Source organism: Phycodurus eques, chromosome 4, assembly GCF_024500275.1.
Source record: "Phycodurus eques isolate BA_2022a chromosome 4, UOR_Pequ_1.1, whole genome shotgun sequence".
Taxonomy (NCBI): Eukaryota; Metazoa; Chordata; class Actinopteri; order Syngnathiformes; family Syngnathidae; genus Phycodurus; species Phycodurus eques.
Genome location: NC_084528.1, coordinates 32,686,089 through 32,713,973, shown reverse-complemented (window position 1 = coordinate 32,713,973; position 27,885 = coordinate 32,686,089). Strand labels below are relative to the sequence as shown.

Below are 27,885 nucleotides of genomic sequence, written 5' to 3'. Positions count from 1 at the left end.
AGCGGCTCAGAAAATGGATGGATGGATGGACGATTCTGATGGCTACTCCAGCATGAAGCCAGCGACTTCTACTTTGAAATCTGAATTTTGAGCTCATTTTGGATTCCTCTGTAAATCCGGAACACAGAAACGGACAAAAGACACTCCAACCGTGATACGCAATTCCGACACAAAAACACATTCCCGTCCCGGAACTGTACACTGAGGTAAGATGGCGGTTTTGGAGTCATGAAAGTCGAAAGAAAGACCAACTGACCCCTACGTACGCAACTATAACTTCTTCGTGTCAAATGTTCTCCAGACTCGAGCCGCCTCCACAGAAGCCACACAGCGAGGGAGCAATATTGACAGACGCAATAAATGAACTAACGGGCTTTGACGAAGAAAATAGCGCTATTGGCTTGTCTCACGATGCTGCAAACATGCTACTTCATTCGGTATTACTTAAATACCCCGCAAATAAGAACCCCATTTAGTCAAGAAAGATTGTTTAAGTATACATGCATTTTACATTCTCATTACAGAGCTGTCATCACATTTATTTTTGTATTCATATGAACAAATAAGTTATTGTACATTTTATTACAATTTCTAAGATGAAATAAACAATTGAAGTTTACATGCACTTTACCGAGTCAGTCTTTATACACAACTGCAATATTTTTGTATTTTGTACTCCATGTATACAAATAGGTTATGTGCACATTTTTATTTTCTGTTTTATTGCTTAAAAATGTGATGAGACAAACGACATTTTGTTACCTGGCATCAAAAATAATTCAAAATTTACTCTTCGTTACCTGTGTATTATTACGTGTTACTGTCTCGATATCGGAACATTGAAATCAATATCGAGTCAAATTGCAACACCAGAGAAACCATATTGAACCGCAACCCAAGGAATCAAAATCGAGTCGAATCGTGAGTTTGTTAACAATTCCCAGCCCTAATGTCAGCAAGCCACCAGCTGACAATCTCTGCTCTCCACGACTATCAAAATGATAACTGAACCTCTATACCCAACCATGAAATCAGCCAGGACGTGTGGCGAAGAACCAGAAATCCCAAAGTCTAATCATCCAGAACCAAAAAAAACCCTTCCAGGAAGCTCCAGAACTTGTTCAAGTGGCCTGATCTTGTCAATTGGATGAGATTAAGTATTCCATAGGAAGCACGCAGCCCCAGAAACTGGTGTAGTTATGCCGGCAGATTTTCATGATGTGTGCCCCGACCACCACCCCCCATCCCCCACCTTCCCGTGTTCCTCTGAGCGAGATCGTGATGTTTATATTTGTTCCAAACAAGCTTCAGCAGGCGTTTAGCTTTAGCAAGTTAGCATCTCAGCCTGCTAGGCCGCTAACTAAAACAAACAAACAACATGAGGTCAAAATCGGTTATATTACACCACTTAACGAAAGTACGTGAAAACACTTTAAACAGCCGACGAGGACAATGGAACAATATTTTCTCTTAGGACATTGGAGGGCTGGGTGTAAAAGCCTTCTGTTAGCTGGTTAGCTCGCGGCTAGCACTACGCTAGCTTATCCAGCAGTAAGCTGACTTAACACTTTTGAACACTACGACGTAGATTCAGCACATTAGTGTTTAAAAGGCACGGTTGGGTTTTACCAGACCTGCCGACAACACCGACTGTGACCGCGACATTTGGCAGCGTGGAAGCGGTCACCCCCACGAAGACGACGAAAACACCCGCGGCCTCCGGAACAAGCCTCGGGCCTCGAGTTCCAAGAGAGCCGAAAGGCCGCGACGCAAAGCGGGATAGGAGACAGGATCCGGCTCGGTCCCCGATGAACACTCACCGTGGCTCATTTCTTGACGGCGTTGGCGTGTGTGCGTGTGTGTGTGTGTGTGTGTGTGTGCGCGCGCGGGGCGGTGGGTCGTAGGTTTGTCGGTCCGTGCGCGGGGAACCTAAACTATCACGGACAGTTGGGGGTCGCGTCCATTTCCAGCGAACGGGTCCAAAGAGGTCAGAGGGGACCGACTGGATAACAGTGTACAACTACACACAAGTAGTACTCGCACACACAAACACACACACCGGGGAGGAAATGGAGTGGAGCACACTGGCCGTGTGACGTTCACGTACCGCCTCTCCGCTCGGAAATAATAAACACACTGAACATCATCGACTATCGATGTGTCTTTAACGACTCGATTATTTGAATAAGCGCATTTTAATACCTAATCTTGATATTTATCCAACGGGACAATGTGTGTGACGGTAAGCAGTTGCGTCGTTCTTAAGCCCCCTAAAATGATTTGGTGGTTGTTGTTGTTTTACTTTTTTTTTTTAATTTTTTTTTTACCCAAAACAAATCTTGAATAAACGGGGATAAACCTTCTCGGGATTGCCCCCCGGGCTGACCTCATTTTCTTATAGTTGCCGTCAGTGGGTGATAATAATAATCATCATCATAATAATAATCACTCCTCCACCCATATTGAACTGTAGGAATTAGGATGGTTGAGTGCCGAGAGGAACAAGGGAGCAACATGTCCTGGAAATGGGAATGCGAGTCTACAGGATTCCGCAGAATAAAGTACAAAAAATGGTGATGCCGTTGAGGAATCATATGGAACTCAATGTGAATATGAAATAGGAAACGTTTCAGTCAAGGTGCATCATATAAGACTTGATTGAGGAGAGTCTTGATGAGAAAGTGGAGCGCCAAGAGATGAATACAAGGCAAATTCACCTGCCTCAAGTATTTTCAAGACAACTTTAATATTACCTTATCATTTCATTTAAAAGTCATTGAGTCATATTTTTTTTAGTTACATATGCACTCCAAATGTCATCTGTGCGACTTCAAAAGTGTCTGGGAGCCAAAGTCATGTCCTCAGCCTCTATATTGATCAGTTATGAATTATGATTCAATGTATCTTGAAGGGGGAAAATTGAAGGGGGTCCACGAATGCCAACGGCAAAAGACTCGCTGCGGCACGTGAGAGCGATTTGCCGCGCTTAAAAGCAGGAAGCCTTCAAGGAGCCGTTCATTCGATTTTCATGACATCGTTAACTCATCGAAGAGAAATGATTCTCGCTCATTTTCTGTCGGCTGACTTAGTGACAAAACAGTGACCTTTTTTGCATACACTGGAACAGTGTGTACATATTTTAGCCTTTTTTTTTTTGTAGTTCATGCTGTAAACACACTTACTGTATCCAAAAATAGACTGACTTTGAACTCGTACCCAGTATCGTATTGCTTTAAAATCGGTCCAAAAACATTACAAAGCAATTTCTAAATCTTTGTTAGCCTTTTGTGAAATGTTTCACTCAAATCCTGTGCAACTCCTGCGGGCTAAGCCCCCCCGCCCCAATCCAGAAAACCTAGTGACGCCCCTGCCGGCAAGTCAACTTTTAGCAATATGTTCGCAAATTTGGGAGGAAGCGTGGACCGGTTTAGATTCATAATCATTGTTAAAAACATACCTTGAAGCGGTGTGATTATTGTGAAATTCAGACTAGGTTTGAGCATGCGTGCTTTGCCTTGTGTTGTTTTACAGATCTATGGGTGTCTATTCAAGAGGTCAATTCTCCGACAGTACTTGAATGCAGCCTTGGACGTGATGTCAGCAGAGAAAAAAAGTTGAAGTGATCAGACAAAACCACACAAAAACACTAAAATTTTTTTTTATAATTCCTCTCTCTCTTGTGCCTTTTCCCACTTTATTTCTCTCTGGTGCAAAAAATAAAAATAAAATAAGTGGTTCATAAAATGGATGGATATTAAAATTTGCCTAAGTCCTTTTATGTCAGTAGGTATGCATCTAAAATTTTCAAAATATCCTTATATGAAAATAGACGATATCATTAAATAGAGGAGTGTTGCACAAATGAAACGAGCCTTAATTTGTAAGAATCGGATAAGGATGAAGGATTTGAGAAATGCGCCCATTTTATGTGTCCAGAAATCGGTGGAAATCAATAGGAAACGCGTGACCGGAACTTTGACTCTTGGGTAGAAAATGCTCGGATGTTTCTGACTGGGTGAGAGAATCGTTCAGATTTTTCAATGGCGTCCTCTCGAGCCTTCTCATTTTCCGCGTCCAACTCAGCAATTGCATCGCCCGAATGACTTCGAAGCATCCATCCATCAATTTTCTTCCGCTTATCCGAGGTCGGGTCGCGGGGGACGCCCAGACTTCCGTCTCCCCAGCCACTTCATCCAGCTCTTCCGGGGTATCCCGAGGCGTTCCCGGGACGTTGCCGCTACACACTCGGCTGAGAACAGCTCCAGTGAGAGTTGGCGGTCACGGCTTGATGAAGCCAACAGAACCACATCGTCCGCAAAAAGCAGAGACGCAATGCTGAGGCCACCCAACCGGACCCCCTCTACACCTCGGCTGCGCCTTGAAATTCTGTCCGTAAAAGTTATTAAAACAGAATCGGCGACAAAGGGCAGCCTTGGCGGAGTCCAACCCTCACCGGAAACGAGTCCGACTTACTGCCGGCAATGCGGACCGAACTCCGACTCCGGTCGTACAGGGACCGAACGGCCCGTATCAGGGGGTTCGGTACCCCGTACTCCCGAAGCACCCTCCACAGGACTCCCCGAGGGACAAGGTCGAACGCCTTCTCCAAGTCCACAAAACACATGTAGACCGCTCGGGCGAACTCCCGCGCACCCTCCAGGACCCTGCCGAGGGTGAAGAGCTTGTCCGCTGTTCCACGGCCAGGACGAAAACCACACTGCTCCTCCTGGATCTGGGATTCGACTTCCCGGCCGACCCTCCTCTCCGGCACCCCTGAATAGACCTTACCAGGGAGGCTGAGGAGTGTGATCCCCCCTGTACTTGGAACACACCCTCCGGTCCCCCTTCTTAAAAAGGGGGACCACCGCCCCAGTCTGCCGATCCAGAGGCACTGTGCCCGATGTCCACGCGATGTTGCAGAGGCGTGTCAACCGGGACGGCCCCACAACATCCAGAGCCTTGAGGAACTCAGGGCGAATCTCGTCCACCCCCGGGGCCCTGCCACCGAGGAGCTTTTGAACCACCTCGGTGACCCCATCCCCAGTGATAGGAGAGCCCGCCACAGAGAACCCAGACTCTGCTCCCTCACGGGAAGGCGTGTCGGTGGAATTGAGGAGGTCTTGGAAGTATTCTCCCCACCGGCTCACAACGTCCCGAGTCGAGGTCAGCGGCGCCCCCTCCCCACTATACGCAGTGTTGATGGTGCATTGGTTCCCCCTCCTGAGACGCCGGATGGTGAACCAGAATTTCCTCGAAGCCGTCAGGAAGTCTTTCTCCATGGCCTCGCCGAACTCCTCCCACGCTCGAGTTTTTGCTTCAGCGACCACCAAAGCTGCATTCCGCTTGGCCGGCCGGTAGCCATCGGCTGCCTCGGGAGTCCCACAGGCCAAAAAGGCCCGATAGGACCCCTTCTTCACCGACGGGTTCGGGGATTGCCGCCGCGACAGGCACCGACCACAGTTACGGTCGGCCGGCTCGGCAATGGAAGAGCGGAACACCGTCCGCTCGGACTCGATGCCCCCCGCCTCCCCCGGAACGTGAGCAAAGTTCTGTCGGAGGCGGGAGTCGAAACTCCTTCTGACAGGGGAATTCCGCCAGACGTTCCCAGCAGAGGCTCACGATACGTTTGGGCCCGCCACGTCGGACCGGCATCTTCCCCCACCGTCGGATCCGACTCACCACCAGGTGGTGATCGGTTGACAGCTCCGCCCCTCCCTTCGCCCGAGTGTCCGAGACACGCGGCCGCAAGTCCGATGACACGACCGCAAAGTCGATCGTCGAACTGCGACCGAGGGCGTCCAGGTGCCAAGTGCACGTGTGGGCACCCTTATGCTCGAACACGGTGTACGTCATTATGGAAAATCCGCGGTGAGCACGGAAGTCCAATAACAGAACACTGCTCGGGTTCTGACCGGCGGGGCCGTTCCTCCCGGTCACGCCCTTGCAGGTCTCGCTGTCCTTGCCCACGTGAGCGTTGAAGTCCCGCAGCAAGCAGCGCCTGGCGGCCTGGCGGCCGGGCCCGCGCCCGTGGGGCCCGGCAGGGCACGGCCCGAAAGGGTAACGTGGGTCCCCCTTCCCGTGGGCTCACCACCTGCGGGAGGGGCCATAGGGGTCGGGCGCAGTGCGAGCCGGGCGGCGGCCGAAGGCGGGGATCTCGGCGATCCGATCCCCGGCTGCAGAAGGTGACTTCAAACTAGCCAAAGAAAATGGCGGCAAGTTTTCTAGCTTTAGTAACAGAGCTTCTGTGATGCTATCAATAAAAAAATACCAGTGTGCTTGCTCAAATTGGGGATTTGAATCTCATTTGGCAAGACAGGCGGATGCTGAGGACACCATGGACTGTAGGGGGCGCCAAAAATCGGATCAAATTCTTCTTCGACATTAAACCGATTCTTTACAATGTTTATGAAACAGCTTTTCAGATTTGCAATACGCTGGAGTTTTTTTTTTTTTTTTTTTAATCCTAAACAATAGAAAATATTTGTTTTAAAACATGCCAAAATCCTTCGAGTGTCCCACAATAACCGGTTCTGGGAAGAAAACAAATAAATCACCATCACTGCCATGTCTTAAACAAATACAAGATCTTAAGTTTTAGCCATTTTATTAATGTTTACAATGCAAAGTTTGTGTGTCTGGATGCTTCAATGGAATTCTATCACCAGAATTTAACTTCCTTTTTGTTAACATCCATGAAACAGCACAATGATTAGTAATGAAACAACAAAAGTAGGAAGCAGAATGTCGCTCAGTTCCTTCTTAACAGAAATAGCCAAGTAAAAGTAAAAGGTAGGCTGCATTAAAACTATTCTGACATGTACAATTCCCCTAAAAGAAAACGGGTGGTACTACCCACCTCTGGTATTGAATAGAATTTATCGTAATAATAATAATAATAAAAAGTGTTTACTTTTGTGCCCTCGTACATATTTCAGACTCAGTACTTTTTTTTTTTTTTTTTTAACAGTAGTCCATGTGAAGACAGAGCCATCCATCCATCCATCCATTTTCTTCGGGTCGCGGTGGAAGTCGCTTTAGCGGGGACGCCCAGACTTCCCTCTCCCCAGCCACTTCATCCAGCTCTTCCGGGAGGATCCCGAGGGGCACAGTCTCTCCACCGTGTCCCGGGTCGTCCCCAGGGGTCTCCTCCCGGCGGGACGTGCCCGGAACACCTCAGCGGGGAGGCCGCCTCATCTGGCTCCTCTCGACGCGGAGGAGCAGCGGCTCGACTCCGAGCCCCTCCCGGACGACCGAGCTTCTCGCCCTCTCTCGAAGGGAGAGCCTGTGGAGGAAACTCATTTGGGCCGCTCGTGTCCGCCATCTTGTTCTTTGGCGAGGGGAGGAACGGAGATCGACCGCTCAATCGAGAATCCTTCTTCACCACGATACATTTACAGCTTTAAAAAAAAAAAAAAAACTTGAAATCAAACGTATTTTCTCACCTATAAAAACTGTTCATGTTTTTGATATGGTTTTGTTTTACTACGTTAAATAATATTGCTGTTGCTTTGCATTGCAGTGTGGTTTTGTGTATGCGTGTCAACGTTATTTTCAAATGTTTTAAGATGTGAGGTGAAGATTTATTTTCCGTCGCTTCCAATGCTAATTTTATGAATTTTATCAACTGTCAATGCCTCTTAACTACATATTTATTCCTCGCTGTGTATTTGAGCAATTTATGGTGTGTTTTTGTACGTGGCAAATGAAAACCACAAATCACCAAACTCCGTTTGGCTCTTGACCACACCCGTCGCCATGGCCACGCATCAAGTGGTGCAAGACTCACAATTCTCCCCACACTACTCAAGCAAGGAATTGTGACTTTCTTTTGTGTTTGTTTTCCCTCAAACACGACTGGCAACGCTACTAGTAAGCTCTGAAATGCCGACATGAATTTTGAGTGGATTATTTCTTTCGCTGAAGAAGCCACGTGACATCAATCATACACACAATCAACTTTTTGATCAGAGTATTTATGATACGAACTTGAAAAGACTAAATGAGGAAAATAGCAGGACGGGACACAGAATTTGAACGGGACGCCTATTTGAGGACAAGGACACTACAAATGTTCTGGGGAAAAACAGTTGATTTGAATGTACTGCACTCAAAGATCACCATTTGGAAATAGAACTTGATGTTTGAGTTATCTTCGATGATCTTAATAAAGTGGGGAAACTGCCAAAAAGTATGAATTTGAGAAGCCTTTTTCCCACCACTGCAAATGCAGCTTGTGCACGCGACGTCGAGGAAGTTGAAGAAGTGCTCAGAGGGGGGACCCAAACGCGACAGGATTACTTCCTCACGTGTTCATTCCCTCGCTTTATTTTCCCAAGTAGGAATTTGTCCAAAACGGCTGCTTCGACTTGTCGTTTCATTTCGGGCATGGGTCCTTGAGACTTTTTCCATGCGTCCTGCGATGATAGACGTATGGCAAACTTCGCACCGCCGCCACGAAACCAGTCCTGGGGGCTTTTCTCCCCCCCTCGAAGTTCCCAGGGGACTCAATAATCAAATTCACCCATAATGGCTGCTTCAAAGCAAAATGGCTGACTTCCTGTTGCAACTTGCATGACAGACATGTCCACATCATTTCGTGTCAACTGTTGAAACTGCTGCCGGGGCAATTTGTTGTCTAACCTTCCAGGGGGCGCTACTGAGTGAGTTTGGGGACGCAGTGTTGGGGAGCCCCAAAATCAAGAAATGTACACCAGCATCCACGCGGCTAGTTTTCGAACATGTTGAAGCCCCCGACAAAAAGATGGGAGGAATAACCCCGAACACAGCAATTCCAAGAAAACACCATCAACGGCTCCTGACAGGAAGTTGGCGTGGTCTTACTGCGAAAGCCGAGTTGCGTAACTTCCTGTTGGACAGGGCAAGTAGTGTATTGTACAAGGGAGCGTGAACACGTCGCAGGAGGCGGCCCACCAATCAGCCTCCTCGCCGACCTCACAGGAAGTTGGTTTTGAGCGTGATGGTGGGCGACGACTTGACCGCGCCGCCGGGCGAGTTAGCGGCTGCGTTAGTTTTAGCGTGGCTAGCGCTCTCCTGGCTTGCCTTGAGGGCGGCTTCCAGGCGGGACTTGAGGTCAGGGGACGTCGACATCAGAGACCTGATGGAAGAAAAGCAGGAAATTGGAGCTTTTTAGCTTACGCTAACAAAATGCCTAAAATCTAATACAGACGAGCTCGTAAACAAAAGCGCAGTCAGTGTTCACACGTGAGCGATTTGGGCGAGCGACAAGCTGAGATTCACTGCCAAATCTGGATCTTCTGCTCAAAAGCTGTGTGACCAAATGGCGCCGCCTAGTGGCGTGTGTTTCAAAACCTGATGAACTTCACGACGCGACCCTCTTCCCCGCCCACCCGTTGAAAAAAACGTAGGTGACGAATATATTCGTCGGTGGCAGCAGACGCTTTGATTCAAGTTGAGCAACACGAACATCCAGCGCCGTCAATGAGTTCTGTTCAATCAAGTCCACGTCCACATTTTTTTCTGTGAAGAAAGATTATTTCTGTGGAAGATGACGCAAGACAAAAAGGATTTTAAAGCTTGTTTGTCGTCAGGGAAAAATGCCTAAATTGAATCTCAGAAGGCAAAAGAAAAACAAAAAGCAAAACTTGATTCGAATGATGTCATACACTTTTTCTAAAAGCAACGTTGAATCAAATTGCACGTATTGAGCCAATGAGAGAGAATATTTTGAAATAGCTTATTATCGTTTGGCTTGTATTAAACTCAAATACAAAACACTCGAAGGAGCTGCCGTAGGCCACAACTCGCACCCGCACGCTCAGACGGATTGAGTCCACCTCGTGACATCATGCTTGAAGCCACGCCCCTTAAATTCAGTACATGCAGTGATTCGTTTATTTCTTAACATTCTCATTTTATACAATATAGCGCTGTTTTTCTCTATTAAAAAGATTGCCTTTTTGTTCTCATTCTGCATTTACATGTACGCAAATAAAAGGTAAAACATTTTTTTGTAAATATCACGTCATTGTAAATCAGTGTTTTTTTTCCCCCCAATTTGTTGCCCACCTGAAGACGGCCGAGTGTTGCGGTCCCAGCCGCACGAGGTCCTTTAGCGCCGCCCGGTGGAGCGAGCGGGACGGCGCGGGGGCCGAGCTCAGCGCGTTCTCGTCCAGCAGGAAGTCGATGAGCGCGGGAAACAAGATGGCCACCAGCCCGGGACCTGCGCGAGGACCAACTGCGACACGTTAGTGCTGCGACGTTCCCTCGCTTTTGATTTCTTTTCCCCTTCGCTTCTTGAAAAAGAAGTCCATTGCCGAGAGAAGCCGCAAGACGCTGCCAAAACACTACTTTGACAGGAAGTCCTCGAGTTACGACGTTTCGACTTTACGACGCTCGCGCCTCGTCCGCCATTTTGCTTTTGCATTTGTTTCTGCTTAGCTAGCGCACAGCGCTCGTCTGTGTTTTTGTTCGGCGGCGGGAGCATCTTTGCCTTTTTTCACACTCTCAGCAGTCATGGGAAGTACAGCATCTTCTTTTTTTATTTGAGTTTCTTTATACGAGGCCGAGCGGCGGCGACAATAAAGGCACGAAGCGCCGATGTGCCGCTCGAACGGCATCGTTAGCGCCTCTGCACATTCGACGTCAACGGGTCCTCCGCGAATCGCGACCCTCCCTCCTTCGCAGTCCCGTCTCACTCACCCGTCGACGCACGCGCCGAGCTCGCTGTCACAATCACGTGGGCCAATACCCGGAACAGAAGCATCTCGAGGTCAATTTCGACTTTAACCGTGAAATCCGACTTGCGCGGAAATTCGTGTTACGTCGCCAGCGTAGGAACGGGACTCGTTCGTAAATCGAGGACTTCCCGTAAATGCAACCTTCTGGGTTTAGCTTTATTTCTCCTGATACCAAATCATCATTGGAACTGTGTTTATTCCACGAGCTAAGGATTTTTCTATTGTGGACCGAGATAGTGATCCTCAAGGGACTGCGTTCCGAATCATTCCCATAAGCATTTTAATCATATTTTATATATATATATATATATATCGTGGACTTCTGTTCATAGTTCACTGTAGGGCTGAAACGATTAATAGAATACTCCCTTTTTAGATATTGAGGCAGTAGTCCAATGAAAATAGTTTTGGAACATTACACGGGCACCGTTTACCGATGAATTGATTTTGTTGAGTTTTTTTTTTTTTTAAAAGAAGAAGGACTCATCCTGACAAACGAATTGATAGAAACGAATAACCGCCTCGCCACCGAGACAATTTCTCCAGAAGACGACGCGCTCGCAACTCTTACGCTGGTGTTGGTCCGCCGCCAGGACCAGAACCTCCAAGGCGGCCACGCCCTCCAGAACCGCCCGCAGCTCCTCGGGACTTCGAGGCCGGCGCCGCGCCACCTTCTGGCGAGCGAACGCAAACGTGAACGTCGACAAAAGGTCGCGACGCGGACCGCGGGCGAGTAGGGTCGCGCACCTGAAGGAATTTGAGCAGCGGCGGTCCCAGCGTGCGGACGTACGGCACGGAAACTTCCGGTTTCGCCCCGAAGAGCGACGACAGCAACTGGAAACATCGACACGACACCTGGAAAACATCCACAAGAAAGAAACAATCACTCAATCAGTCCAGTCGCTTTGGGTCCATGCAGAAATGGACAATATTGCAAGAGGAAGGTTTTAAAGATGAGCAAAAAAGTCTGGTTTTATAATCATACAGTCACGTTTTAACATTTATAATAGAGTACGGTTTTAAAATAAGGCTCGTTTTGTGATCAGATTTGGTGACAGCTTATAGAACGTCTGTTTATACGGGTAAGGTTTTATCACCATAACAGTAAAGTTGGCAAAGAAGAACGTTTATTTTCAAGAGTGAGGCTTTAACATTCCAGGGGCGCGTTTATAGCCGCAAGGTTTCGACAACAAAATTGTAAGGCTTCATCGCCACAAGAGCAAGGTTGATATTATATGTGCAAGTTAAGAACAGTCGGGCTTTAAATGATAAGGCTAAGGTTTGAACATGAGGCAGGTTTTTACATTATAGGTGTTAAGTTTACAAGAGCAACATTTTCACATAAGCGCAAGATTTTGTACATTAAAAGAGTAAGCACGGAAGAGTACGGCATTAAAAAAGCAGGCCTGTCACCACGATTACGATATCGACTTATCATTTGATACATAAAACAGACACGATAGTTTTCCGGACTCGTTAAATTGGCGGACCGGCCGAAGCTCGCCGGTGTCGCGGGAATTACTCCCATCTGTTCCGACGCTACCACGCTATTTGTGCACTCGCTTTGGATATCCGCTGTTGACCAATACCGGCCGCTCATGCGCCCGAGAAGTATCTGCACCATTTGCACAATTGTCCCTGTTCTATTATCTCTCTACTATTGCTCTCTTCGTAGTTATTTCAAACGGCTCTAAATTGACTCGGCATCATTTGTCTTTGTATCAACCTTACCACGTTACTGGCAACCCTTCATTGCTAAGTGACTCTCCTCCGTTGGGTGCTTTTATGTCCTAAAAGTCTGTTGTCATACTAGAGCGGCTCCAACTACTGGAGGCAAACTCCTTGTGTGTTTCTGACCCACTTTGGCAAATGAAGATGATTCTGAAATTTTTAACCATCTATTTTAAAAGTTCAGTTAAGATTTTATTTATTTATATATATATACATATATATATATATATATATACACACACACACACATATTAGTCAAGGGTGAGAAGCTCGGGGACGACCCGGGACACGCCGGAGAGACTACGTCTTTCGGCCGGCCCGGGAACGCCTCGGGATCCCCCGGAAGAGCTGGAGGAAGCGGCCGGGGAGAGGGAGGTCTGAGCGTCCCTGCTGAGGCCGCTGCCCCCGCGACCCGACCTCGGATAAGCGCTAGAAAACGGATGGATATATTAGTCATGTGAAAGTAATTCTTTGCTTAGTAGAATGTATCAGATCGATTTTGGCCAGTAAACAACTGAAATTGCTCCGCAGTGTCCCTTTAAGGGAACGTTTACAGTTTGTTGTCATTGAAAATGTCGGCGCCTCTCCGAGGAGTTGTGCGCGTGAGCCCCCAATTAACACGCGCACAGGAACGTTCGCCGTTTCTGAAGCATAACCTCAATGGCACACATTCAGCCAATAGTTGACGGCGGCGAACATCGACGCATGTTTGATTGACAGGTGAAGGGCTCATCTTCAGCGGGCCTACCGCGGTGTCGCGGCTCGGGGGCGGGCCCGATTCATTCACGATTTCAGAGGCATAAACAAACTAACAACCCACAACGATATAGTTTATCATGATAGTTTTGGGGAAAATATCTCCTTTTCAAAAAAAAAAAAAAAAAAAGGTTATGGTGACAGGCCTATTTATAGGAGTGTCAAGTGTCAAGTGTATGCGAAGGTCGCTTGCGCTGACGTCGGGGTCCTCGGCGTCCATGGCGTCGCTGAAGCGCCGCAGCGTGAGGGCGTGCAGAGAAGGCGCCGCCGCGCACACGTCCGGACCGGCGCTCAGCAGGAAAACCGTCAGGGCCGTCAGGAGGACCGTCGGGTCCGCGACGCTCGGCCCTGAACGCAACACGCGCACGCAATAAATGGCAACATTCAGGAAAGAAGAAAATGCTCTTGAGCGGTCCCCCGATAAGCCGACGCGCGCGTACCGGCGTTCCACATGTCGAGCAGCGCGCAGAGAGCCGAGCGCAGTACGGCGTCGCGCGCGCCGCCACTTTTCTCCCGCCGAGCCGACGCCGACACGGTCTTAAGCGCCAGCAGAAGCGCCCGCACCACCCGAGCGGGTCCGCTCCCGCCGTCGCCGGAGCCCGACGCCTCCGGGAGAGGACACGCGGGGAGCTCGCACTTCGCTGGAAAGCACGCACATGTTGAATACACACACACACCTCATACTCCAAATGTGTGCGTGTTTCTCACCAGCGTTTGTATTCGTAGCATGAGTCACTCGTGTATTTTTGCGTGTACTGCAACTAGTAGAGTTTTGTATGCGTGTTCGCAGCATGTGCGTTTGTGTGTGTGTGTGTGTGTGTGTGTGTGTGTGTGTGTGTTACCATTGTTTGCGCCGGGCTGTAGCACAATCTCTCTGAGCACTCCCAGCAGCAAGTAGAGGATTGCGGGTAGGACGGACACACTTCCTGCGTGACAACCAGCAAATCAAAGGCAGTCACACACTCCGAGCGTTCCATCGGCCGCTCGTGATAGCGACATCGTCGGCATGACGACGACGAGGACGTCAGCGCGTCGTTTGTAACCTTCGGGCGAGCAGACCGACGGCAGCCGGGAGAGGACGCACAAGGCCGACGACACCAGATGACAATCGCCGTCGCTCAGACGCCACACCGAACCGCCGGGACCTGCGTGCACGCGCACACGTGAACAATGTGCACGCACGCACACACACACAAAGAGTTCCTGACCGGCACTGGGGGTCCCGGCCAGTTTGGGGCTGAGGGCGGGCAGTTTTCTGAGCAGCACGCTGAGGCAGATCTCCAGCGCTCCGAGGACCAGCGAGCGTCCCGGCACCAGGCCGCCCGTATCGCGGCCCTCCCCGAACTCCGGCAAGGTCTCCTTCTCCGACGCGCCGTCGTCCGCTGGGGGCGACAAGGTTCGGTTCCCCGTGCTTCAACCCGAGCGAACGCCGAGCTCACCTTCGGCGCTGTGTCGCTTCTCCCTGACGTGCTCCTGCGCGGCCCTCACGATCTGTCCCAGCAGGTCCGACACGGCCGCCTGGACGGACGCCGACTCTCTGGTGACCAGCAGCCTGTGGAGCACGCTGAGCAGCTCCACGCTCAACAGCTAGCGACACAAACACGCGCACACACGCCACGTTCAGTCGATCTGCCAGAAGCCGTTGTCGCAACTGACTGGTCAGTCCTTATTTTTGCAATTAGCAGAGTAATCGGACGACATGTAAATTGCAGCTTATCGCCCCAGCAAGCAGCTGCTGATGAACAATTCATGCCCAGCAACATTTGACTTCAACAATGTAAAAGATGCAAGGACTCGGAATTCACTTGTTAATTAGTGTATTTGATGAATCACTGATATTTGTGAGGACGCCTATTCATTGATCAAGGTGATCATTTATACCGCCCTTTGGCCTCACAATGGACTTCATTTGAACATGATTAAAATGTGTTAAAATGCCGTATTTTCTTTAGAAGAGAGGTACATTATGTCATTTTAAAACGTTTTAATCACGTGCAACCGATGTACATGTTCAAATGAAGTACATCCAAAGGATTTTTTTTCTTTCCAGTGTTCGCTTGTTGTTAACGCCGGTGGACGGCGTGCCAAAGAGGATTTTCGCGCGCACCTCCACTTCATTGAGCAACTTCCCATTCAGAAAAAATGTTTTCCTTCATTCCCTCGCAGATTTTCCTTTTTTTCTGATCATGCAGAGATCGGATCTCAGGCGCAGGGTTCATTGAAATATGATTTGCATATCGAAATGTGGGAGGGGTCAGCTACTCCGACACGTGCGCTCTTTTCCGCGTTGATTGGATCGTGCGAAGGAAATGCGTTTGGATTCATGCGTACGCCCAGATTCATACATCTGGATGTTTTTGCGCGTACGACATTTTCTGGATTTGAACGTACGCCGTGTTTCAGGAGGAAGTCTTTGTACATGAGGCCCCTGGTCTGCAAGGAAGATTTTTGAACTGCTTGTAACTTGTTTTTGTCAAATTGCTGCTTTCCTAAAAGTGCAAAATAACAACAACAAAAACACAAAATCGCAACTGCTGTGCAAACTATACAACTGACCCCCATCTTGATAAACCCTATGACGTACAGTAAACCCCGCTATATCGCGGTTTACACTTCATGGTCCTGCTATTTAGCAGTTTTTTTTAAATTATTGCACAATTATAAGTCTCTCTGGGATGTAAACACCTTACTACGTGTAATTAATTTTGATAGGCATTTTTCTTTCTCCATTGCTCTTCACTCTCTCTCTCTCAATATATTCAATATATTTAAATGTGTGTGTATTGTTTTTAAATTGTGTTTGAAGACCCTAAAACAATTTCACATAAAAAAGAAAACTACAAAAATATATATTTTTTAAATTCAATATTTCTATATCGCGGATTTTCACCTATCGCAGGGCACGTCTGGAACGTAACCCCCGCGATGGAGGGCGGTTTACTGTAAACGTCAATATGCGCATGTCACACGTCTCGAAAATGGTTGTCCCAATTCAACGTATACACTAGATCGGAATAGCTCACGTCACGTCAACAGTTGACCTGAGATCTTTGATCGGAATGACTTCAGTGAGAATGACAAAAAAAAAAAAAGCTTGGCAACTGACAATCGGTCTGAAAAGGGTAACAAAACCATTTCTAAAGCTTTAGGGCTCCAGCGAACCACAGTGAGAGCTATTATCCTCAAATGGGTAAAACATGGAACGGTGGTGAACCTTCAAAAATGACCCTAAGAGCACAGCAACGACTCATCCAAGGGGTCACAAAGGAACCCAGGACAACGTAAATAACTTTCATTCATGACTCGAGTGCGCACCTCTTCTAAAAGGTACAGAAGGCAGACAACAGTGGAAAGCAGCAGGAGGCCAGTGAGGCAGTTTTGAGGCAAAACAAAGCTTCAAAATAATAAATGATGGCGTTGATTATTCAATTGTCAATGATTTGGACTCATCTGAGAAGTTTCCTCACCTGCATTGTCTGTGTCCAGCCACAGGTAGCGAATTACATTCTTTTGATTTTGCCCCGCGTGTGGCAGAGGGGGATTGATATCAACTATGTAAAGCACTGAGTTGCAGAAAAAGGGCTTTATAAATAAAGTTTGATCGATTGATTGAATCTCGGCAGCCCAACTGCGAGCGGCGAGGGACCGACCCGGTCACTCGCGATCTTGGCTCGGATCCACGGGACGTCCAGCAGCGCCTGCAGAGCTTGCAGACAGGAAGCGATGTTCTCCATCTGCTCCTCCGAGCGAGGGGAACACAGGAAGTGCACGCTGAGGCCTGACGCAACACACAAGCGGGGTGAGCGAGCAGGCGAAGGCCACCGCGCGCGGGTCGCGCATCAACGCCGGCGCTCTTACCCAGGATGAGGTGCAGCCGCTCCGCGTTGACGTCTTCCGGACTCTCGGCGTCGTCCGCTGAACCGCTGTGCCCCATGGAGTTGGGCGTGACCGGGCGGGACAGGTTGGCAGGGGTGTCCTCGTACGTCACGAAACCTGGAGACACACGAAGATGCGCGCACACACATTCACGTGGGGCGCCGAGAAGAGAGGTGTGAAGAGGAGGAGGAAGAGGTGCGGGGAGGAAGGGGAGATTCTGACGAGTACGACGTGACCTGTGCTGTGCAGCCAGAGCGCCGTGGCGTGCAGGATGGGCGCCCAGGAGGAAGCGTAGTGACTCCTGGCCTGATTGGCTGTCTCGGCCGTGAAGAAGGAACCCCCTGCGACGAGGAGGACGTTTCAAACGTGACCGCTAGGGTCTTCCAGAGCGCACCCGAGCTTCAAACCTGCCGCCGGCGCTCGCGAGCCGTCGCAGTCTTCCCGGGGCAGCGTCAGCACGCTGTAGTCCCGCAGCGCCGCCGGCCACAGGCGGCTCAACTTGGGCAGATCCGATTGGACCAGAGCCAGAAGGCCCGCCCCTCCCGACCCGGCCTCCCGTCGGCCCCTCCGGACGGCCACGATGTAAACCTGAGGCGAGCGCAGTCAGACTCCCTTCGCCAAAACTCAAGTCCGCTCAGTTTCCTTCACCTGGGCCCAGGCCTTCAGGACCGCCAGGGTCTCCATGGTAACCGTGGCCTCATTGTACAGCCGACCGCGCGGCTCGCTTCCCGTCTGGACCTTGGCCAACGAAGACGCCAGCAGCCGGCGCACGCGCTGGACGTCGCGCAGATCGCTCAGCACGCCGCTCGACAGCCACGTGCTGCAGACCTGCGCGTGGGGGGCGAAGAGGAGAAGCGAGGATGAGCGAGGAGAATTGTGGGAAGAGGAGTGAGGACGAGGAGGAAGATACTAGAAGACGGAATGTTGGCCACCTGACAGGCTTTGGCCGTGACGTTAGGAGGAGCGTCTGCGCCGAACGCCGGTCTGAGAGCGGCTCCGACCTACGCACAAACACACTTCAGTTGGCTTCCGTCCGCGCGCTTCGTTCTTATGAATGTCGCGCGTCGTGCGTCAGTCACGTTGGCCTGGTACTGCTCCAGGATGACGTGACCCGGGAACTCTGGTTCGGCCACGTTCTCGAACGGCACGATGACGGCCAGCAGCGCCCGCAGCCCCGCCAGGCGCAGACGCTCGGCGTGGTCCGTGGCCGCCATGAAGGCCACGCGCACCACGTCGCCCAGGTGGAGCACCAGGAAGTCTGAGGGGAGCGACACGCACAAACGGGGACGCGGCGGCTTAGCGGCGCGCCCGGGCGAGAAATCGCTACAGCATTGAGGAGAGTTTACGTTTGAAACCACAAGTTTGAATTTGAGTTGCAATTTGAATTTCTCAGTTTCCATTTTTGTTGGAATCTGAAATGATGTTGTTGTTATGTTATGATGATGGAATCTCCAAAAATTCTCCCCGATAACCTTCCATAGCGGTCTTACCGGTGGACACGTGCCGGCGTCTGTCCTGCGCCAACGCCAGGTCAAAGTGCGCGGGGTCGTCTTTCTGGCACCGCGCGACGATGCCACACACGCACTCCACGGCGAAGCAGCGCGTGGAGCAGCGCAGCGCCGGGAACGGGCCCGCCGACTCCGCCTGAGCTCGGAAGGCCGACGAGTCGTCGTCGCCCCTGGGGTCCCCGTCCCCGTCCTCGTCCGCTTGACCCGCCTCCGCGCCGGCGCTTCGATCTGTGGGGGGAGGGCAACCGATCAGGAGAACCCGACGGGGTCCACTGTGGTCATTCACAACACTCTCTCATTCTACTCTGTGACTTGGTGTTCCAGATGTGCGATTGGACGGACAATTAGGAAAAGTTGACACTTGTAGTTTTCGTACTATTCTCGGCGTCAGATGTCTGCTGCACATTTAGCGTTTTACTCTGTGACCTACTGTTTCAGATGTCTGATGAGATGGACAATGATGACATTTCCTGGCTTTACTTTGTGCCGTATTGTTTTGGGTGTCAAACATTTGATTGGACAATCCCAACATTTTCTCGCTTTACTCTTGGACTTTGACCGCTCTTGGTGTCGGACGTTAGATGGACAAATTGTGACATTGTGACTTTTATATTGATTCGCGTGTTGGATGTCGAAGAACGGTTGTGACATTTTCTCATTTCAATCTGCGAGTTATTGTTTTGGGTGCCAAGAGGTCGGCTCGACAATGACGACATTTTCTTGTTTTACTCTGTGATTTCCTCCTCCACGTGTCAAACTTTGGCTGGACATCTATGAAATGTTCTCATTTTACTCTTTGACTTTTGCGGTTTCCCGTGTTGGACGTTCGAAGAACAGTTGTGACATTTTCTGGTTTTACTCCGTGACCTACTGCTCCAGGAGCCTCATTTATCAAAGAGTGCTTCGAATAGGTCGCCCGCACACCAGCAGGCGACGCGTCTTGATAAATCCCGCCTCTTCTAAACTGCCAAGCTGACGCCCGCCGAGCCTCATTTGCATTACGAAACACCTCCCGTCGACCGTATACGGACGACTGGACAGCAAGGACGCGGGGATGCGACTTCCCTCTCCAAAGAAAAGTAAATGAACATCTCGGCGAGACCGACGTTAAGTGAGAAACTTGTCAGGAAAGTGGGAATGTAACCGAGCTGTAATGGGACTTTACGAGTAAAAGAAACAAAACCAAAAATATTGTTTGGAACAATTAATGCATGTGTCACCGACAACGGAAAACAAATCACATGGGACGGGGAAGAGAATTGACTTGAATTCTCCGCAATCTCCCGTGAAAATGTCCGGTGGCCACGAGAAGCCCCAGCGACGTCCCTGGGATGACTTTGGTGACCCTCTTAGGATGGCGGGATAGGCTCCAGCACGCCAGCGACCCGCGTGAGGAGAAGCGAGACGGGAAATGGACGGATGGATGTTCTATCGCAAGGTTTTGCGCGTACGCATGCATGGTCAGAGCTTGGCGCCGCGCGTCCGTCCAAGTTGACAAATCCTATATTTTGCGTGGAAACGCTTGTACGCACGCTCCGTGCACACTTCTGGATGCGCAAAAACAATACTTTTCCATTTGTGACTGGGTGTCAAACTTCGGACGGACAGATGGGTCAGTCTTCTCATTTCACTGCAACTTTTTGTTCTGGGTGTCAAAGGTTCAATTGGACAGTCACGACATTTTCTCGTTTTACTCCATCATTTTTAACTTACCGACAAAATAAAATGGCAATGTTTTTTCTTCGTCCGTGCAGATTGTCAGTCATCCAGGTCATGGTCATCCGCAAAGGTTGAATTGAGGCAACTGGACTCCATTGTTTGTCGAATTTGGTGTGTTTTTCACGACTTGGCAATGATGCAATTAGTTTTGGGATTTTCCCGTTTTACTGCTGCGACTTACTGTTCCGGATGTCAAACATTCCTTTTGATATAGTTGTAAGAGAGAGAGAGTTCAGGCTCATTGTTGCTGGTCAGACTCCGCCCACTTTGGTCACTTCACCAGCTTCATGAAACTTGCCTCCTCACAGCCGACTCATTGTCGGATTAGGGTTTATGGCTGAGAATGTCTTCCCCACGCTTCATGTTCTTTCTTTAGCGTGAGGCGACTTTGGTGTGAATTGGCGTTACGTACAATCAAATTGAACGGCTCACCGTGAGCCCCGGCGCCGGACGCCGCCAGGACGTCCTTGCAGAGCTTCAGCCAGTGTCCCAGCATGCCACCGGTGACGCTGGACGCCATCATGTGGACCAAAGTCTCCTGGATGTCCCGCCGGAGTCCCGGCTCCGACTCCTGGTCCAGCAGGGAGAAGAGCGCCCCCTCCAGGCCCACCTCCTTGATGGCGACGTCTGTCGCCCATGACATCACACCGCAGCAATACCGATGATGTCATTAAGTCGCGCTCCCAACATTAAGGCTGATAATCACCGTAGCATTCGGATTGATAAAACAATGCTGCGACCTCTCTATCCTATCGCTCTATCTATCTCTGTCTGATCCTTCTTTCTCTTATCTATCTACCTTATCTCATCTTTCTCTCTTATCTTTCTATCCCTCTATTGTATCTATCGTAACGCTATCATCTCCAGCTTACCTCTTCTCTCCTTTTCCTCTCACGCACCTATCTTTCTCCCGTATCTCTATCTCGTGTTAGCTCTTTCCCACCTCTATCCTATTGTTCTCTCTCTTTTTCTTCTCACACACACACACACACACCTCTCTCTCTCCGTCACATCGAGCTTATCTCCATCAAAGAAATGACATGAAGTGTGCGCGCCCGTGTGCGTACATCTTACTGACCCAGTCGAGTGTTGTCCCGCCTCTGCGGGTCCTTCGCTTGCGTCACGGCGAGCTCGCGCACCTGCGGCGCCTCCCGCTGGACCAGTTGCCTCAGGCACGCCACCGCCGCCCGACGCAGGCACAGGTGCGAGCTGCACAGGTTGGCCTGACGCGCACACAGCGAGTTCATCGCGTGGACTTTGTGAGGTGATCAGAGGAACATGCGCTCCTCCACACGCTCTCTTATTAATTGTGTTAATGAACGCATTCATGGGTGCTAATTAGTGACAGCAGTGTGAGCATTGGCATGCGTTTTGTTGATTTAGAAACACTAGCAGCCGTGAGTTGGTTTCTAATATTTTGTTAATGAAAAAAAACTAACTTAAGAGAGACATATTATGCTATTTTTCTCCCTCAATTTTGAAATAGTTTCCCTTGTTGTACTATCATTCTTTGGTCAAAATACCCCAACAAAGAATACCTTAGTTTTTAGGGCTCCCAGAACTCAATCTGTTTTGATGAGCGGAAGCGGAGCTAGCGACTTCTGATTTTTTTACGCCAATATTAATGTGATGAAAGGCTAGTCGACTAGTGTCTGATGATGTCATTGTTTTCTTATTTAATTTTTACACAACAGTAGTGTCTAAATCACAAAAGGAGGGAATGCTTTGCAACAATCAATTCGGTCGCTTGAAAGGGATCCGTTTGAATTGACGCCACTGTTTCACCCAATTGAGAAGGTGCCACTCAAGACACATTTTGTGAAATCATCAGATAACAAAATGTGTACTCGGTTCTCTAATTTGACACTTAATGGGTGGGCTATTTGTTCCATTCCCTTTTTCTCCCCATTTTCAACACCGCTTATCCTGGTTAGGGTCGCGGGGCGCCGGAGCCTATCCCAGCTGACTTCGGGCGAAAGGCGGACTACGCCCTGAACCGGTCGCCGGTCAGTCGCAGGGCACATCTAGACATGGACAACCACGGGCTATTTGTGTGAAAGATATTCAAAAGTCACTTTTACATAATATGTCCCTCTAAGTGTTGATTTGTAGTAACACAACCCAAACGTTGTGAATGTTTCCTCTCGTGAAGAAGCTCAGAGAGAGAACCTACCAACATGGAATATTCCAGTAAGATCTCCTGTAAGAGATGATACACGTTTTAACACACACACACAAATGCATGCACGGCGTCTGACTTGAATCAGAACAGGAAATTGACCATCCCTTGGATAAGTGGATGCTAGCAGCCACATTACCATGGTAACGAGACCATTATTCTATTTCTATGTATTCATTGGGGAATCCAGTTTCTCTCCAAACAAAGGGGCTCTAAGCAGAAATCCGTGTTTTATTTCTAAATACATGACATTTGCTTGAAGTGCTGAAAACATGCAAAGACAAAACTATTGTGCTGGATTGTTGGGATATAGCAAAAGCATCTTTTTCACCGTTTGAACTTTCCTCATTTTGTGGGCGGTGCTAAAACACAGCCCCGGCGTATACTTTCTAGCGCAAGTTCCATCCCCCACCATACAAGGACAACGTGACGTCATTTGGTTTGGTTTCGTATGCTCAGTTGTGAGTTAGCTGTGTCGAGTAGCTTCCAGAGCAAGCCTTATTTACCACTCCCGCGTGCGGTTCGCACACTAACGATGGCTACGCCTCGAAAATGCGTCTTCGCCGGATGCCTCAATTTACAGAACAGCTCGGTCCCGTTATTTAAGCTCCCCAAAACGGAGGAAAGAAAAATGTAATGATGGACTTTTCCAAGACACACGCAGGTGGCGAGCTGAACATCAACGCGACTCTGCAATGCCCATTTTACGACGGATAGTTTTGTAAACGTTCACTGGAGACAACATGACTTTGTGGCTAACTTGATACTAGTGAACGGGGCAGTGCCTACCGTCTAACCGTTTCATGCCACTTAACATTTAACACCCCCCCCCAGATTTCTTTAGAAAGGTCACACCACTGGAAGCCAGTTTGACTGAGCAACATGAAATTTGGAAGTACTGTCGACTATCATGAGTAGTCCCACGAAAAGGTCTCGAGAACCTATGTCCAAAAAGACACTTAACAGTCGGCTGTTAAGGTTAGCAACAACACTTTTGCTTCGGTAGCAAGCTCCAGAATTTCTTTTTTAATTTCATCAGTTTGACTGAGCAACATGGAAGTTGGTGGACATGTCCACGACGAGTAGACCCACAAAAATGTTCCAAGAACCGATGATCAAAAAGACACGGGAAGTCGGCCATTTTGGTTTGAAGCAGCAATTTTGGTTGGGTGGTACACTCCAAAATTTGGGGGGAAAATTCATCCCCTGAAGCCAGCGCCTTCTACAATTTTTGGGGTAAATTGTTCCCGTGAAGTCAGTTTGACTAAGCGACATGAAATTTGGTAGAGTTGTCTATCATGAGTAGACCCACAAAAAAGTCTCAAGAATCTATGCCCAAAAAGACACAGCAAGTTGGCCATTTTGGTTTGTTAGCGCTCTAAAAGGATTTTATCTGAAAATTCATGCCAGGAAACCAGTTTGACCGAGCAAAATGAAATTTGGTACACGTCAATCGTGAGTGGACCCACAAAAATGTTCCAAGAACCGATGATCAAAAAGACACGGGAAGTCGGCCATTTTGGTTTGAAGCAGCACTTTTGGTTTGGCAACACCCTTTAGAATTCTTTTGGAAATTCCTCCCTCGAAGCCGCCAGTTTGACTGCGTAACACGAAATGAAATGTGGGTGTTGCGTGCGCTTACACAGAGCGCAGGTACGAGGCTGGCCAGGTGAACATGTTGCGGGCAGAACATGTGCAGCTGCTGCAGACAGGAAATGGCGTGGGCCTGAACCAGACAGTGGGGCGTGGCCTGCATGGCGCCGCAGGCCACCAGACAATTGGAGCGCATTGCCGCCACGCCGGACCCCTCCCCTGACAAATAACAAAGGTAATGTCGTCCGTTTCCACTATGTGGCGCCGGCGAGCGGACGTCCTACCTTGCAGGTCCGGCCCCAGGCAGGCGATGAGGGCGTGCAGGCAACGTCCGAGGCTGCGATGCAACTCGGGGTGGGTGGGTGGCGCCGAGAGCAACAGGCGCAGCACCATGGTAAAGGAGGGCTCCGCGTGGGTGCGGTACAGACCGCAGGACAGGTCCACCAACAGGGACAGACTGTGTAGAGACCATGTCTGAAACAAACCAAACATTTTTTCAACATCGATCTTTGGGATGGGCGAGTACTGCTACCACGTATAACGGCGAGTACTCGTGAAGGCTGTCGACGCCAGCCACAAATACTTCAGGCAAAAAAATCCGACACCCAGTAAGGGCGCCTCGACGGTAGCTGGCGCTACACTGCGGCAATTTGACACATCGGCGAATCATCGTGTCCATCAGAAATTGTACTAGCGATATCAGTCCTCGGTATCAGTGAGTACTCAAGAGGAAATACTCATACTGGTAAAAAAAAAAAAATTGGACCGAGCAATGGCTAGTAACTGACAAAACCCGGACGTTGGTGCATTATTCAAATGTATTAGTATTAAGAATGATGCAGTAGAGAGGCTGTATTGACATAGAATAGTTGTAAAAATCGTTTTTAAAGTATGCTTTCCTTTTCATGTGTATTACTGAGGTGAGGGCAAGGGGCACCTTACTTTGGATTCAGCCAGTCCTCCCTCAAATGTCTCCAGGTGGTTTGAAAATGCAGCTGATCACCTCTTAACCGGAGGGAGCACGTGATTAAAGTGTTATCATTGACCGTGCAAATTCTTGCAGTCTTCAATTCAGTGTTTACCGTGACCATGAATGTTTAATAAACTCAAACGCAGACTGACAGAGAATTGAAAATACGAATAGCGTTCTGGAGCGTAACTTCTTAATAAGACATCAAGAAGCACGTCGAGGATGATGAGTACGTTGCAGCTTTTAGGAGCTGTGAGTTCTTAGATGGCTGAACGGGCCAATTGTGAGCAGTGCGTCGGCCGATGTGGCTACGTCGACGGATTCGCCGTTTAAGTAAGGTTCTGTCCGGCTTGGGTCCGCGTACCTGAACCTCGGGTGAGGTGGCGTCCTGACTCAGCGTGAAGATGACTCCCAGACACGTGGAGAGATGCTGAGGAGAGCTAACGCCTCCCACGTAGCGGTGCAGCGCCACTAGAGCCAGAGCGCAGCCGCTGCGAGACGCCGCGTCCCGGGCGCTCTTCAGCCTGGACGCACAACGTGGACACTGTGAGCTTGCTGACGCACTTATAGCACGACAGCGTGAGAAAACGGTGCAAGTCGCTCCCACCTGTCGAAGCAGAGGAGCGAGACGGCGACTGTGAAGCCGGCATCTCCGACGACCTGCACGAGCCGCGCCAGCCCCTCGGCCACCGCGCAACGCAGCGCAGGGCTGCTGCTGTCCAGCGCCCCCAGCAGGAGAGACAGAACAGGGACACGAGCCTCCTCCGGGCCCAAAGAGCTTCGGGTGGCGCACGGGTCCTGAGGACGACGGTTTGATTATTATTTATTTCGGGTTAGGTTTAGTGTTGCACGAAGTACCGTTACAAGTACCGCACTGAGGAATTTTGACGTAAAAAAATTGCACAGTACCATTTCTTTTAGTACCGGTAGTTTAAAAAAAGAAACTAAAATAAACATACATGACAGCGCTCGTAAGGTATCTGAAAGGCCAATACACAAAAAGCGAACAGTCAGCCAAAGACTTTCGGTCTTCCAACAAGTTTGAAGAGCCTTTGAGTGTGGAGGGAGGGTTCTGTGTGGTTGCCGCGAGAATGAAATGCCTTCAAACTGCCGGCTCCTGCTAACAAGTTAGCACGCGTTAGCTTTTTGGCCACCACAACGAAATCTCAGAGTCCGCAGCTCACGAGGCTATGTGAGTAAAGTCAGTGGATTCTCCCATGCTGTTATAGGGAAATTTCATTTCGGTACCAGTATTGAGGTACTTTATGCGGGTATAGTATCGAGGTCAGAATTTTGGTATTGTGATACCAGTAGCTAGGTTTATTTATTCATTACTTATTTATTTTAGTTTTATGTTGTATACAGTGTTCCCCATTGCATCGCAGATTTTGAAGCCCCCCCCCCAAATAGATGGAGGCAGCAAACTTCACAACATCCGGTCACAGTCAATACACGTTGGTTTCCTTGCAGTGGAAGGACAATACCATTTGGTGGCGCTAATGCATTATTAGGCTGGTTTGCCAACCCTCAATCAACATCACGGAAGAAAGGACAATACATCAGGGACAGTCGTGGTTTGCGCTGACATTTTTTGCAAGTTATGTGGACAGCAAATATTATTGGGAATTTTTATACAGTGCAATACAGTTGAGTGCAATTTTTCTCTATTAATTTCAATGAGAAAGATGATTTGAGATACAAGTGTGTTCACAGAACAAATACTCGGGACCGCCACTGTATGGAATCCAAAGACAGCGTAGTACCTTGAGCAGACTACAGAGGGCAGCGCAGACATGCATCTGGACCGTCTGCTGCCGTTGACTCCTCAGCTGCTTCAGCGCCTCGACAAACTGTTCCAGAATCTTCACCCTAGTAGACGGCACATGAAGCGTCACACTAAAACGGACCCGTGCCGCGATCTACGAGGACGTAAGACAAACCTCTGAGCGGCGATGATGTGTGGGAAAAGGAGTCCGAAGAGGCGACTAGCGGCAGCGGTCAGGGTGGCGGCGGGAAGAGTTGACACGGGAGCCTCGTCGCCTCGGTCGCAGAGAGCGAACGGGTCGTCGTCCAGGGACCCTCCGGCGGCGTACACCTACGAAACGTCATCGCATCATCGAAGCCGACAGCAATGTACTAGGGCTGCAGCTATCGAACATTTTTAGAATCGAGTATTCTGATTTTCCCATCAGTTCATCGGTAAGAATTGATTTTTCATTAATAAACACAATAGCGTGCATGTGAGGTGTTTGGCAGAATGAACTTATATGTGAACCCACAGCAGAGAGGTTAAGGTCACTCTGCCGAATTGTGTAACTCTATGAACACATTTACATGGTGAGCTTCCTTTTAGAGGTATATCCCCTTCATTGTTTTGAGTGTCCACACACTTCCAAGAATGCGAGCGGTTTCCTAGAAATGTTACTGAGCATGTACAAGAGCCTCCGTGGTCGCTAAAGAAAGCAGATCACTGACTGCAACCAGGTATTATTTGGTGTCTACCTGGGCTCGCCATCCTCACATTCTACTGTAGTATCTGTGACTTTACGTGCATATGTTTTGAAAAGGCGTGGCCGGGCCTGGTGAGTGACATGGGCGTCACCGAATGAGAGCGTAGAGTTGGGCGGCTGTTAACTGGCTAACTGTTCAAGTGTTTATTACTTGCGGAGGATTTACAAGACCTAACTGGCGGCGAGCGGCTGTATTAAATTAGCTAACCGACAAGTTACTTCGTGTTGGCAATCGTAGATGCGCTGCTGTGGTTCCTATTCATTAACCCTTTAACACCTAAGCCTTAAAATGTCTGCCTGGACTTTTTGGCTTATTTTGAAAATG

At 49.2% G+C, this 27,885-nt stretch overlaps 2 protein-coding genes across 8 annotated transcripts in view; both read right to left on the bottom strand.

The window, feature by feature from the left end:
* Positions 1–2,061, bottom strand: part of hectd1 (HECT domain containing 1) — a 49,550-nt gene extending 47,489 nt beyond the window's left edge. For all 4 annotated transcript variants that reach the window (XM_061675386.1, XM_061675387.1, XM_061675385.1 and 1 more), the window contains exon 1: positions 1,821–2,061. The gene's annotated coding sequence lies outside the window, so the exon portion shown is untranslated. The remainder of the gene's footprint in view (positions 1–1,820) is intronic.
* Positions 2,062–6,543: 4,482 nt separating this feature from the next.
* heatr5a (HEAT repeat containing 5a) overlaps positions 6,544–27,885 on the bottom strand; it is a 37,501-nt gene continuing 16,159 nt past the window's right edge. The window contains exons 16-42 of one of the 4 annotated variants that reach the window (XM_061675380.1): positions 26,991–27,145; positions 26,814–26,919; positions 25,658–25,848; positions 25,415–25,574; positions 24,365–24,554; positions 24,130–24,299; positions 22,482–22,508; positions 21,387–21,531; positions 20,741–20,935; positions 18,572–18,817; positions 18,161–18,339; positions 18,014–18,082; positions 17,730–17,909; positions 17,489–17,669; positions 17,318–17,422; positions 17,064–17,198; positions 16,856–16,983; positions 14,645–14,792; positions 14,414–14,587; positions 14,249–14,350; positions 14,048–14,131; positions 13,646–13,846; positions 13,405–13,553; positions 11,466–11,573; positions 11,290–11,392; positions 10,048–10,216; positions 6,545–9,115 (exon numbers count right to left, since the gene is read on the bottom strand). In XM_061675380.1, coding sequence (XP_061531364.1) covers positions 8,953–9,115; positions 10,048–10,216; positions 11,290–11,392; positions 11,466–11,573; positions 13,405–13,553; positions 13,646–13,846; positions 14,048–14,131; positions 14,249–14,350; positions 14,414–14,587; positions 14,645–14,792; positions 16,856–16,983; positions 17,064–17,198; positions 17,318–17,422; positions 17,489–17,669; positions 17,730–17,909; positions 18,014–18,082; positions 18,161–18,339; positions 18,572–18,817; positions 20,741–20,935; positions 21,387–21,531; positions 22,482–22,508; positions 24,130–24,299; positions 24,365–24,554; positions 25,415–25,574; positions 25,658–25,848; positions 26,814–26,919; positions 26,991–27,145 — 3,963 coding nt within the window. In that variant the 3' untranslated portion in view covers positions 6,545–8,952. Of the gene's footprint in view, positions 9,116–10,047; positions 10,217–11,289; positions 11,393–11,465; positions 11,574–13,404; positions 13,554–13,645; positions 13,847–14,047; positions 14,132–14,248; positions 14,588–14,644; positions 14,793–16,855; positions 16,984–17,063; positions 17,199–17,317; positions 17,423–17,488; positions 17,670–17,729; positions 17,910–18,013; positions 18,083–18,160; positions 18,340–18,571; positions 18,818–20,740; positions 20,936–21,386; positions 21,532–22,481; positions 22,509–24,129; positions 24,300–24,364; positions 24,555–25,414; positions 25,575–25,657; positions 25,849–26,813; positions 26,920–26,990; positions 27,146–27,885 lie in introns of all 4 variants that reach the window. The other 3 variants (XM_061675381.1, XM_061675379.1, XM_061675382.1) reach the window with 3 other exon arrangements.